The 14,425-nt window shown below is 38.9% G+C and overlaps 1 protein-coding gene across 1 annotated transcript in view; it reads right to left on the bottom strand.

Annotated features, from left to right (window-relative positions):
* ankrd24 (ankyrin repeat domain 24) overlaps positions 1-13,940 on the bottom strand; it is a 42,371-nt gene extending 28,431 nt beyond the window's left edge. The window contains exons 1-3 of the mRNA XM_031905017.1: positions 13,891-13,940; positions 13,277-13,407; positions 12,962-13,050 (exon numbers count right to left, since the gene is read on the bottom strand). Of these exons, the coding sequence (XP_031760877.1) occupies positions 12,962-13,050; positions 13,277-13,407; positions 13,891-13,926 (256 nt within the window). The 5' untranslated portion in view covers positions 13,927-13,940. The remainder of the gene's footprint in view (positions 1-12,961; positions 13,051-13,276; positions 13,408-13,890) is intronic.
* Between the last annotated feature and the right edge of the window lie 485 nt (positions 13,941-14,425).

Below are 14,425 nucleotides of genomic sequence, written 5' to 3'. Positions count from 1 at the left end.
CATTGTGCACTGAGATTCATTTAGAGGTGTTGAGCACAATGGACTTTAGTTTTCAGCCTAACTTAACTGTCTAACTATGTAACATTGGACATATTCTGCTAATTTAAATGTACAAAGTTTTCCAGACATATTGGCTATTTTCATTTTCTATATTATAATCCCAAAACTACCAACAGGCCAAGATCCTTGACCAGGGGCATTCTACAGCTATTCCAGCGTTGCACAACTACAACACTCACATCAAAATTACATAACTGAACAAAACGAGAACAGTCAGTTAAAACATGAAAAATAAGGAACTGAAAATAGCTTGTCCAATCTCATTTTGTATTCAGCAGATGATGTTTGGGAAATCTGGAAATGACTAAACCATCAGAACTTAAAAATACCCTCAATTGTTGCATTACACTACGTAGCATGTGATGACAGTGCTACTCAAAAATGCCCTTAAGAAATTCATAAAAAGCTTGTTAAATACAACTTAGTTTAAGAAGTTTTTCTATGTGTCAGAGAACTGCAAGGAAAATCCTGGGAGTAAATTACGATCTTTTTTTAAAGAATTAATCTATTAACCCCTTTAGATACGGCAAAATTTGTTAGTTCTGATCAGTAATTTGCCTTCTATATTTGATTTTAGGCTCCGGTTTGTTTTTCTTTTCATGGGTTGATGCGTTATCTTTAAGAAATATTAGGGCCCATTTAGACTGTGCTAGGTACAACAGCAGGAACACTAAGCTGCATAATCACTGCCCTTAAAGCTCTATGGCATCTGTTTACTAAAATTCATTAAAAAATTTCTATAAATTATCGCCTATTATTGTTATTGTTAGACTAGTGTTTGTACACTGTCAGTTAGCAACAAAAGCCTTCTCTCTAATATACTGTGTTATACTGTTATGTTCTGCCAGTAGGTGTCAGTATACATACTGTTTTGTGTTTATAAAGCTTTTATAAACCTGTGCATTCTGGGAAGGGTCTCCAGGATGTGATGTTATGTTCCTGTTTCCTTCTTGTTGTAAAGTGAATAAAGTATCAGCCATGCTTGCAGCATCATCCTGATTGGTAAGACTCCTGACTGTTACTGCTACTCCAGATTACCCAGATACTCTGCTAACAGGTTATGGGCCCAGATACAGCTCCCAGATACAGCTGGCAGATAAAGCTCACAGATAAGCTGCCACATACAGGCTGCAGATAGAGCTAGCAGATACCGCTCCAGCTATATACCTGAATAGTGGTGCAGTTATAAGCACAGCTCAGGCACCCAGCAGGGACAGCAAGAGTAAAGTCAGAGAGCAGAAGTAATGGCTGCTAACAGCACAAAGTTCTCAGTAGCTAATCTGACTAACCAGAACTATCAGTCTTGGAAGTTTAAAATAAAGATGCTGCTAATCAGAGAAGGTACATGGAAGTGCATACAGGAGGCCAGACCAAATCCACCCACAGATGAATGGCTAGAGAAAGATCAAAAGGCACAGAGCACTATTTCTCTCAGCATTGATGATGATCAGATTGTGCATATTTGCAAGTGTGAAACTGCAAAACAAATGTGGGAGGAGCTACAGAAAGTACATGAGAGGGCAAATCTCAGCAATAAACTGTACCTAATTAGAAAGCTGTACCAGACTAAGCTGATGAAAGGCCAGCATATGCAGGACTATATAAGAAGCACCTTAGAAATGGTGGAACGCCTGCGAGGTGTAGGAGAAGAAATAAAAGACTTTCATGTTGCAGCACTGCTGCTCAGCGGTCTTCCAGAGAGTTATGAAACACTTGTCACAGCACTAGATGCACGGCCAGATGATGAGCTTACACTAGAGTATGTTAAAGGCAAGCTTGTGGATGAGTACAAACGTAAAGCAGAAAGTACAAATGACAAATCTGCTACAGAAACAGAGACTGCACTAAAAATTAAAGATCAAACTAAAAACCCTAATGCACTGCGTGAAACACGTGAATGTTATGTTTGCAAAAAGCCAGGTCATTTAAAGGCAAACTGCAGAGTCTGGAAAGCTAGAATGAATCAGCTAAAGAGGCAAGCTAACCAACAAAAGGCCAAAAGTGTTAAAGGGGAAATGGAAGACACAAATGCAGAGTGTGCCTTTCACTCCAAAGAGGATGGCACATCAATTCACAACTGGTGTATTGACTCAGGAGCTACAAGTCATATGACCAATGATAAGAAATTCTTCACACAGCTTGATCAAAGTAAAGCAGAAAGAATTGCTACAGCTAATGGGCAATATATGGTCTCAGAGGGAGTGGGGGAAGGTTTTCTTCACTGCCCTGTCTCCAAAACAGTCACTAGAAAGATACCTGTCAAGAATGTCCTATATGTCCCAGCTCTTGAAAGTAATTTGTTGTCTGTGAAAAAGCTAACTAAGCAAGGGAATACAGTTACATTTAAAGGTAATGACTGCATTATCACAAGGGGGAGTTGCATACTCGCCAAAGGAAAAATCAGAGATGAACTTTATCAGCTGGACTGTAAGGAAATGGTTAAGGCTGCCAAAGAGGAAAGACATGTGAACTGTATTCATACATGGCACCGTCGCCTTGGGCACAGAAATCCTGAAGCCATAAAAAGACTAGTTCAGGATCAGCATGCCAGTGGTATAAAAATTGATGCATGTAGTAAGCAAATGAAATGTTCTAGCTGCATAAAGGGGAAAATGACAAAGAAACCTTTTCCAAAGGCCAGCAACAGCCGAGCTCAACAACCCCTGGACCTAATTCACACAGATCTATGTGGTCCAATGAAAACTCAGACTCCAGGAAAGAAGAAATATTTTCTTACATTTATTGATGATTTCTCAAGGTACACAGTAGTCTACCTGCTGCACAGCAAGGATGAAGTTCCAGAGAAGCTTGAAGAGTATCTTGCTCAAGTAAGCAATAAATTTAGCAAAATGCCAAAAATACTGCGTGCAGACAATGGGACTGAGTACACAAGTGGCAAAACACAAGCCATTCTGAGAAAACATGGAATTATGTTTCAGACTACTGTACCATACAACCCAGAGCAAAATGGTGTTGCAGAGAGAATGAACCGCACATTGTGTGAAAGTGGAAGAAGCATGCTCTTTGATGCAGATATGGCAACCATGTATTGGGGAGAAGCAATTGTGACAGCCTGCTATCTTCAAAACCGCTTACCCGGAAAAGCAATAGAAAAGACTCCATTTGAGCTATGGAATGAAAAGAAACCAGACTTGAGGCACATTAAAATCTTTGGAAGCAAAGCCTATGTACATGTTCCCAAACAAAAGCGTACAAAGTGGGAAGCTTGTGCTGAGGAAGGGATACTTGTTGGCTATAGTGAATCTCAAAAAGGGTACAGAATCCTGCACCCAAACACCAACAAAGTAACAATCAGCAGAAGTGTGATTATTGATGAAAACTCTGTATGTCTAAAGTTTCATGATGCGATAACAACTGCCCAATCTACAGAAGATCCTCAACCAACACAGAGCACAGAAACTGAAGTCAGTGTAAGTGATACAGAAACTAAACAGGCAGAAGATGAAACCTCTACAAGTTCAGTCAGAAAGTCCTCAAGAAGCAATAAGGGCATCCCAGCTAAACGCTTGTCCTATATGGTTCGGACAGCACCACAGCCTGAACCAGCATCATGGGAGGAAATGCAAAAGTTGCCTATCCCTGAGAAGCAAATGTGGATTAAAGCAGCCAATGAAGAAATGGCATCTCTCAACCAGCTCCAAACTTGGAAACTTACAGAGTTACCTCAAGGTAAACGTGCAATTGGATGTAAATGGGTTTTTAAGGCTAAATGTGATTCTGAAGGTAACATCCATAGATACAAGGCAAGATTGGTTGCAAAGGGATTCTCACAGAAATATGGAGAAGATTATGATGCTACTTTTGCTCCTGTTGCCAAGCAAAGTACTTTTAGAACTTTAATGGCTATTGCAGTTCTGAGAAATATGATTGTGAGACATCATGACATTAAAACAGCCTTTCTTAATGGTGACATAGTAGAGGAACTGTACATGACACAACCAGAAGGTTATGTGAAAGATGGAGAAGAACATCTTGTTTGTAAATTGAGTAAATCACTCTATGGGCTGAAGCAATCAGCGAGGGCATGGAATGCAAAAATGAATAAAGTTCTGTTAGATGAAGGCTTCACAAGAAGTAAAGCTGATCCATGCCTATACTGCAAACACACAGGTGAGGAGTGGATGTATTTACTACTCTATGTTGATGATTTGATAATTGTTCACAAAGAGCATAAGGAAATTGCAAAGCTAAATTCAACTCTCAACAAGCACTTTGAAACCAAAGACCTAGGAGATGTGACCTACTACCTAGGAATACAGATACAAAGAGAGGATGATGGAAGCTTTCTACTAAATCAAAGTGCCAAAATTGGTGTTATCCTTAATCAGTTTGGCATGGCAGAATGCAAAGGTGTGAGCACCCCAATGGACACAGCCTACTTAAAGTTGGAAGGAGAAGAAGATCTTCTGCCAAATAATGAAAAATACAGACAAGCAGTGGGGGCACTCTTGTACATTGCCACCACTACACGTCCAGATATAGGTGCTGCTATGTCATTTCTTTGCAGACGTGTAAGTAAACCTCGTCAGAGAGATTGGAATGCAATTAAGAGAGTCATGCAATACCTCAAACAAACTAAAGACTTGAGTTTAAAGATATCAGCAAATGGTGTCCTAGAACTCACAGGATATGTGGACTCAGACTGGGCAGGTGACCCCAGTACTCGCAAATCCACAAGTGGCAACTTGTTCAAGTTGGGTAACAGCCCAATATCCTGGTCTAGCAAAAAGCAAATCTCTGTGGCATTGTCTTCTACAGAAGCAGAATACATCTCAGCAGCTCATGCTAGTCAAGAAGTAATTTGGTTGCGTCAACTATTAGAAGATATTGGTGAGCCGATATCCCAGCCAACAGTTTTATATGAGGACAACCAAGGATGTATAAAGCTTGCAAACAGTGAAAAGATCAACGCCAGAACCAAGCACATTGATGTTAAACATCACTACCTGCGTGATCTACTGGAACAAAATGTAATTGAGCTTGTATACTGTGAGACTGACAATATGATAGCAGATGCTATGACAAAGCCACTACCACGATCTAAATTTGAGAAGCTCAGAACAAGAATGGGACTAATGTGAGAAGTATTTGTTGAGTGGGGGTGTTAGACTAGTGTTTGTACACTGTCAGTTAGCAACAAAAGCCTTCTCTCTAATATACTGTGTTATACTGTTATGTTCTGCCAGTAGGTGTCAGTATACATACTGTTTTGTGTTTATAAAGCTTTTATAAACCTGTGCATTCTGGGAAGGGTCTCCAGGATGTGATGTTATGTTCCTGTTTCCTTCTTGTTGTAAAGTGAATAAAGTATCAGCCATGCTTGCAGCATCATCCTGATTGGTAAGACTCCTGACTGTTACTGCTACTCCAGATTACCCAGATACTCTGCTAACAGTTATAAGTAACGATATTTACGCAAGCGTAGCAGTTAGTTTTTGTGTTATTTCTGGAGTTGGGAGTTTTTTAGTGCTCATTTAGGTTGACTGCATAATCTGCTATAAATCTTTTTTCCACCACATTTACATTTATAAGTATCACATTATTCCCCAGTGCAATTACTGATTTTCGCTGCTCATGTTTAAAAACTGACTTTATTTTGCTCCCTCTATACAGTTTCTGGCTGTGTTTCACATAATGCCACTCTCCAAGTGGCAATAAATAAAATGACGACAATTAAAACCGTTATTGCTCAAAGAGAGACGCCACTGTCTACATACCAAAAGTTTTACATATACATTAACAGGATTTTTTAGCTTTTAAAAAACATTGACAGGAACATTTTGTAAACTTTTTTGTAAAACTTTAAAGCAATAACGGTTTTAATGATGGGTGGGGCAATTTTGTGCTTAAAGCGGACCTGTCACCCATACATAAAAAGCTGTATAATAAAAGCCGTTTTCAAATTAAACATGTAATCCAAAGTCATTTTTTTATTAACACATCTATACCTATTATATAAGCATTTAAAAGTCCCAGCTGTCAATCATATATTGCCTGACCCGCCTCTATGCCTTAGGCATAGGGGTGGGGCAGACAGATACTTTCACTTTCAATTCAGAACTTCTTAGATGTCACTGTACTCCTCACATTTCCCCTCCCTCCTAACCATATAATTGTGTAACCAGTGCATGGATATGGGTATCAGGTCCCCCCATACTGGCACAGACACAAGATTTTGGCAGGATGCACAGCTTGCCTTAATAACAGTGTCCACAAAATGGAGCCTGCCTGTTTTCTGCAATGGTGAATTCCAGTGCTGAAGAAAATAAGTTTAAAAAAAAATTATATAGTGTAATTGAAGTTTATTTTGCTTGACAAACACAATAGAAAATAATTTGTAATTATTTCTTAGGGTGACGTGTCCCCTTTAAATATGTGCTTTAGAACCCATAGGGTCACAACTGCCTATGACTAAGTACCGATAGGATACAAAACACATAAGGTGGCATTTTGTGGGGTTTGTATGTTTTTATATGGATTTTTGAATAAAAAATTTTTCTTTTGAATTTTTGTGTGATGTTTGGGACACGTTTGGGTTTTGCTGTTGGATTTGCCCTTTAAATCTGGGGGCTGTGTCCCATCTACTTTGGCTCTTTTTGACTGGACATTGAGGATCCCTATTTTTGATATAATACCAGCTCAAATAACCACAATTAGAAAATTTGAAATTATTTGTTGTTAGCAAAAATGTATTTTAATCATTTGGAAATGTCTATTTTATTTGTGCACTTTTATAAATGCTGTAAAAAAGAAATGTATTAAGCTAGCTAGCAATTATTTTAATAAATAAATGTAACATTGGTATTCCAGTGTAGTCTTGTTGAGATTTATGTGTATTTAGAACATTTAAAGGGGATATACATATATATATATATAATAAAAAGAAGAAACTGGCACTCACGTATATATGAAAATATCTTGCCTGGGTGCAGTCCCAAAAAAATAGAAGAATACCCTATCCCAAGGTCAGGTAGAATATAGAATAGAATATATCTTTATTGTCATTGTCACATAGTAAACAACGAGATTTAAAAGAAGCAAGCAACAACTCAAAGCAGTGGTATAGTAAAAGATAATATAAGTCTACTGTTACATATTTAAAGCCATAATTGCTCTTGGATAAAAGCTGTCTCTCAGATGATTAGTTCTGGCTTTAAATGCTCTATATCTCTTCCCTGATGGCAAGTGCTGGAAGAGACAGTGGCCAGGGTGAGCTTTTTTCCGGCAACGGGAGATGTAAATGTGTTCCAGGGTTGGGAGCGGACAATCAATTATCTTCTCTGCAGATCTAACAACCCTCTGAAGTGCCTTAACCTCTTTGGAGGTGCAGGCACCGAACCACACACATAGTCCATACGTAAGTATGCTCTCGATGGAACAGTGATAAAAGGCAAGAAGAAGATTTTTAGGTAGATGGTTTTTCCTCATAACTCTCAGAAAGTACAGTCTTTGCTGCGCTTTCTTTAACAGCCCCTTAGTGTTTACACTCCATGTCAGATCATCCTCCAACTCCATTCCTAGGAATTTAAACACTGAAACCCTCTCCACCTGCATTTTACCAATGATGAGTGGTTCAACGTTGGTCTTTTTTTTCCTAAAATCAATGACCAGTTCCTTGGTTTTTTCAATTTCAGGAGCAGGTTATTGTCTTTACACCACTCTGACAGCCGTTCCACTTCATCCCTGTAGTCCATCTCACTCTCTTTTCCAGAGATAAGTCCGATCACCGTAGTATCATCCGCAAACTTAATGATTTTATTTCCAGAGTGTGTAGGAACACAATCATATGTGTATAAGGTATATAATAGCGGACTTAATACACAACCCTGGGGTGAGCCAGTGCTTAAGCATAGAGCGTTTGAGATGTGTGAGCCCAGTCTAACCCTCTGAGAGCGACCGGACAAAAAGTCCAAGATCCAGCTACACGTAAGAGATGGAAGACCCAAAACTGCCAATTTGGACACTAATCGTTGTGGAAGTATGGTATTGAACGCCGAGCTAAAATCCACAAAAAGCAGCCTCGCATAACTCCCCCGTTGCTCCAGATGAGTCAAGGTAGCATGAAGAGCTGTAGCCATGGCATCCTCAGTAGATCTTTTTGCCTTGTAAGCAAATTGGAATGGATCTAAATCTACTGGCAGGCACGCAATTATATGATTCCGCATCAGCTTCTCAAAACACTTCATGATAACAGATGTAAGTGCCACTGGACGAAAATCATTCAAGCTCTTTGTACCAGATTTTTTTGGCACTGGAACAATGATGGAGGCCTTGAGACAAGATGGAACAAAAGCCTGGGAGAGGGACTGATTGAAGATCTCTGTAAGTACTCCGGCCAGTTGCTCTGCACATACCTTCAACACCCTTCCAGCCACGCCATCGGGTCCAGCGGCCTTCCTTGGATTTACCTTCCTCAATACCTGCCACATATCCACCTCTACCACTCACACAGGACTTAGGATTCATTTTTGATGCGTGACGTGAACAAATAGCCAATATTACAGTGAACCGCTGGTATCTGATACAAAGGTAACAGTTATATTGAACAATTTAGTTAACTACAAAGTATCACACCTGTTTCACTAGGAATAATAACTAGATATATAATGTTACTAATTATGATCAGATACATTTGAGACAACGTAAAGAGATGATGTGATGTATAGTGCCTGTCAGCTTGTCTTAGATGGATCGCTTCCGACATGAAGGCATGTGAGTGGCTCACTGGTGAATACAGGTAATCAAGGTGCTTTGCCTCCCCTTTTTTTGTTATTAAATGTTCAAAAATATAATTACAACTCATGGAGGTAGGAGTTCCAAACTATCTGCACAGAATATAATACCACGTAAACCGAAGCAAGGAGGGTCAAGCCACGGTAAGAGAGGAAGTTAAGAAACAAACACCAGGGTTCAGACAAACTACTAGGTAAGTATAGAAGGCGAGACAAAGCAAAGAAGTGGATATAGAAAAATAAGTAAAGGCGTACCCTTGCTGGTGTTGCAGCCGAAACGTCAGTTGTCGTGTCTCTCTAATAAAGCATCAAAAATGAATCCTAAGTCCTGTATGAGCGGTACCTGACCTCGGGATAGTGCATATATATATATATATATACATAAAAGTTCACGATAAACAGCACTCACGATACAGGTAAATCTCAGGCGCCTGGGTGCAGTCCTCTTCAGCGTAGATAGTGAACAAAACATGAATCGCATCGCTCAGGACTTATAACAAAATTTGTAGTTTATTAAGTGTAGAACAAGAGAACTGACGTTTCGGCCACAATTGCAGCCTTTCTCAAAGTTGTCAAGAAACAGTACATCTAAACTTAAATACCCTGTGTGGCGGGAAACTTGATAGTGACGTGCCAGAATGACGTATACACTCAGTGAACTTGATTACATACAATAAAATGAAATGAAATAAAATGAAATAATAATACCCTTAACCATGTGTCATAAATAATTTTACCATTGTGCATAATGAAGGATGTAAAATAAATGTTGTAACTGTGTCACAATTCTTTCAACCACGTAATGCGCTATAACCCTCTTCTACTATTAGGGCGCGTGGCTACGTCTATTATGTGCTAATATTCAGTTATTTACGGCCCATACTTATATAATCTGTATAAATAAAATAGCGGGGGTAGTTGGACTCCAAAGAGTATCACAAGACAATATTCCTATGCACTGTAAATATAGTATATTAAGAAAATAAATATAAGTTGCAGTGATATTTACAGCGCATAGGAATATATAGCACACTTGTCTTGTGATACTCTTTGGAGTCCAACTACCCCCGCTATTTTATTTATACAGATTATATAATTTTGTTATAAGTCCTGAGCGATGCGATTCATGTTTTGTTCACTATATATATATACAGTGGTGTGAAAAACTATTTGCCCCCTTCCTGATTTCTTATTCTTTTGCATGTTTGTCACACTTAAATGTTTCTGCTCATCAAAAACCGTTAACTATTAGTCAAAGATAACATAATTTAACACAAAATGCAGTTTTTAAATGAAGGTTCATGTTATTAAGGGAGAAAAAAAACTCCAAATCTACATGACATGTGTGAAAAAGTAATTGCCCCCCTTGTTAAAAAATAACTTAACTGTGGTTTATCAATTTCAATTTTCAATTTCAATATCAATTTCTGTAGTCACCCCCAGGCCTGATTACTGCCACACCTGTTTCAATCAAGAAATCACTTAAATAGGAGCTACCTGACACAGAGAAGTAGACCAAAAGCACCTCAAAAGCTAGACATCATGCCAAGATCCAAAGAAATTCAGGAACAAATGAGAACAAAAGTAATTGAGATCTATCAGTCTGGTAAAGGTTATAAAGCCATTTCTAAAGCTTTGGGACTCCAGCGAACCACAGTGAGAGCCATTATCCACAAATGGCAAAAACATGGAACAGTGGTGAACCTTCCCAGGAGTGGCCGGCCGACCAAAATTACCCCAAGAGCGCAGAGACAACTCATCTGAGAGACCACAAAAGACCACAGGACAACATCTAAAGAACTGCAGGCCTCACTTGCCTCAATTAAGGTCAGTGTTCACGACTCCACCATAAGAAAGAGACTGGGCAAAAATGGCCTGCATGGCAGATTTCCAAGGCGCAAACCACTTTTAAGCAAAAAGAACATTATGGCTCGTCTCAATTTTGCTAAAAAACATCTCAATGATTGCCAAGACTTTTGGGAAAATACCTTGTGGATCGACGAGACAAAAGTTGAACTTTTTGGAAGGTGCGTGTCCCGTTACATCTGGCGTAAAAGTAACACAGCATTTCAGAAAAAGAACATCATACCAACAGTAAAATATGGTGGTGGTAGTGTGATGGTCTGGGGTTGTTTTGCTGCTTCAGGACCTGGAAGGCTTGCTGTGATAGATGGAACCATGAATTCTACTGTCTACCAAAAAATCCTGAAGGAGAATGTCCGGCCATCTGTTCGTCAACTCAAGCTGAAGCGATCTTGGGTGCTGCAGCAGGACAATGACCCAAAACACACCAGCAAATCCACCTCTGAATGGCTGAAGAAAAACAAAATGAAGACTTTGGAGTGGCCTAGTCAAAGTCCTGACCTGAATCCTATTGAGATGTTGTGGCATGACCTTAAAAAGGCGGTTCATGCTAGAAAACCCTCAAATAAAGCTGAATTACAACAATTCTGCAAAGATGAGTGGGCCAAAATTCCTCCAGAGCGCTGTAAAAGACTCGTTGCAAGTTATCGCAAACGCTTGATTGCAGTTATTGCTGCTAAGGGTGGCCCAACCAGTTATTAGGTTCAGGGGGCAATTACTTTTTCACACAGGGCCATGTAGGTTTGGATTTTTTTTCTCCCTAAATAATAAAAACCCTCATTTAAAAACTGCATTTTGTGTTTACTTGTGTTATCTTTGACTAATAGTTAAATGTGTTTGATGATCAGAAACATTTTGTGTGACAAACATGCAAAAGAATAAGAAATCAGGAAGGGGGCAAATAGTTTTTCACACCACTGTATATATATAGTACAAATTAAGAGTACAATTTGTGAAAGTTCGCATTAAATACGAAAATTTCTGATGTGCATTAATTTTGCGAAAAGTTGCGTCATGCTTTGACGAAAATATTTTGGTACAATCAGAAAGTGACGATATTTTCGTATCCGAGAGATTGTAAACGGCACAAAAACCTTTCTGACTTTGAACCTTCAGTGCATGATTTTGGAAGCTTCCCATAGGACTCAATGGCAACTCTGCAGCTCCAACCTGACCCAAGGAAAGTCACAATATCGAAGCTTGAATGAATCCAAAACTTTCGTACTCGTTGCGACAAATACTATTTTGTCCCATAAATTATCACAAAGTACAAAAAAGGCGCGGAAATTAACGAAAATATCGCAGAAAATACGCAAAAGTTGTAAACTTTAGAAAAAATAAGAATTTTTTTTGTAATCAGACCTGTCATACTTTAATGAATGTGCCCCTTAGTGCGAGAATGAGTTGGTATCAGATTCCAATTAAATGAGATGTTTTGTTGGTCACTGTGACAACGAGTCATCACTGTCTAATACTGCAACATTGCTGCAACTAAAGTAAAGGTCCCCATACACGTTGAGATCCGCCTGCTTGGCAAGATCGCCAAGCGAGCGCATCTTCACCTGATATCCCTACCTACGGGTGGACGATATCGGGGAGCGTGTAGGTAAAAAAAAAATAATTTGATCGTTTGGCCCTGGGGCCAAACAATCGAATTATATTGGCGACAATGGGGTAGTGGGTTCGGGGACCGCATCAACGAGTCAATGCGGTCCCTGATCCGACTGAGTTTTCTAACCTGCCCGATTGAGATCTAGCCAATTTCAGGCCGATTAACTTTTACACAGTGACACCTTGTGGTGGTTATGTACAGCAGTTACAAAAAAGAACAAAAAAGGTTAGTGCTCAAATTCAGCCTGTGTGAATCACTTTAAATACATTTTAACAAAATATAAAGGTGTTAGTACCACATTTTCGACAAAATATGTAAGCCCACGTGCCATGCCAAGGCCCTTCATTTAATATGAGTCCTACACTGCCTACTGTGGACTCGGTTCTGCTACCCTAATTGTTCTGACCTCATTTTCTAATCCTGACAGCTTGTAGGTCGGACACTTTTATATGTGCACAGGACATCTATCTATCAATCTATCTATCTATTTATCTATCATCCTCTCATTAACAATATAGGTGCAACTTTGCAGCACCAGGTACCCATAGTGACCAATTAGGGCATTTGCGTTTATCAATCCAACATAACAAAATATATTTTGTCAGTGTGTTCTTCATTTTGCAAGTGTAAAGGCCATAGTGTATGCAGAATGAATAAAGGGCCCATTATTTACCTTCTTGGTCTGGAACAAGCAATTGGGTTTGGTGAGCCAAAATGACATCAAGACATTCCACATGTCCAAGAGCTGCAGCTGTGTGAAGGCTAAAACAGAGAGGAATAATCACTGAAGAACTTTACCTAAAACCATTCATGGTAAGTGGGCCTATACACGTATTCATTGTTCATAGCTCTCCTGATGATTTCTCATGGGAAGAAGGTGATGCTGAATGAGACATACTACTGCTTGTGTTTGAGTAAAAAAGTCAAGTAAAACTATAGTCTTCTTTTTCATTCAGAACTATTCAACTATTTTTTAAGGGAAACTTACGCTGATCTGCCTGATGGGCCAAGTTTGTGGGGCATTAGCCTCTTCTTCGTGAGCAGAGATTCAACTTTGTCTGATTCATTACAGGTCACAGCAGACATCAGCTTGTCATCCAAACGACCCCACTCAGGACTCTGCATTAAGATTTTCAGAGCAACTCATTCTAACATTTGTACTTAGAACAAAATGAAGTTAAAAGGCCAGTGTTTACTGAAAAAGTAATCATAACATTTTTCTTAATTTAGGGTTAATGAGAAGATTAAGTAATTTCTGGTGGTGAGATTATTTCAGTTGTGGAAATTGAGGTAGATATTGAAGAAAAAAAGAGGCACTTAATGTATGGGAAGTGGGTATATGTAAGAATATCCAGGTGAAAAAGTGAAAAAAGTGAAAAAGAAGTTTCTGGAAAGATGTGAGAAGGTTGAAAGTGCCATAGATGGAGTGAAAGGGTGCCTAAAAAACTAAAACTAAAAGTATAATTTAGAGGTGCAAAGAAGTAGGGAAGAGACTGGAGGTTCTGCATTGAAGTACAGGAAATGTAAAGCAAAACCAGGGTCATTGTATGACATTTGAGGCCATTAGTCATAACAGATTAAAAACAAACTGGGTTGGCTTACCTCACTCCTCTTAAATTTGGCCTTCAGGCTCTTCATGGTGACATACCTAGCAAAATTATAATACTCTTAGCTTCTGCAAGGTGTAGCAAGTTAGCTCAAAAATATTAAGTTTATTGCTCTATATGTGGAATGTTGATTTTTGCTTGATTAAAAAAACATTCATTCATTCACACTCATATCCATGCCTTTTTACTGTAGCACATTTGCACAATATTGCAGAGTTATTATTTATTAAGCAATCGGTGTACAGTGGAAGATACAGGGTAGTAGCTCAAACATTAGGTAAGGTAGGAGTTTGATATCTGTGAGCTGGGCATTCATTTAGTAACATAGTCTGAAAAAAAAACACAAGTTCAACTTTTTATGTCCAGAGCAAAGCAAAAAAAAACCAAAACACCTGAATCCTCTCCAATTTTGTCTTAGAGGGGTAAAAAATACCCTCTCCAAAGGTTCTAGAGGTTCAGTCCCTGAGTCAACTTTGTACTAAAAACTATTTTTAATAACCCTGCATCTTTACAGCTCTCACTCTAAAGAA

Source organism: Xenopus tropicalis, chromosome 1 (genome assembly GCF_000004195.4).
Source record: "Xenopus tropicalis strain Nigerian chromosome 1, UCB_Xtro_10.0, whole genome shotgun sequence".
Taxonomy (NCBI): Eukaryota; Metazoa; Chordata; class Amphibia; order Anura; family Pipidae; genus Xenopus; species Xenopus tropicalis.
Note: the sequence above shows the minus strand (reverse complement) of the source record. Positions and strands in the feature narration are given on the sequence as shown.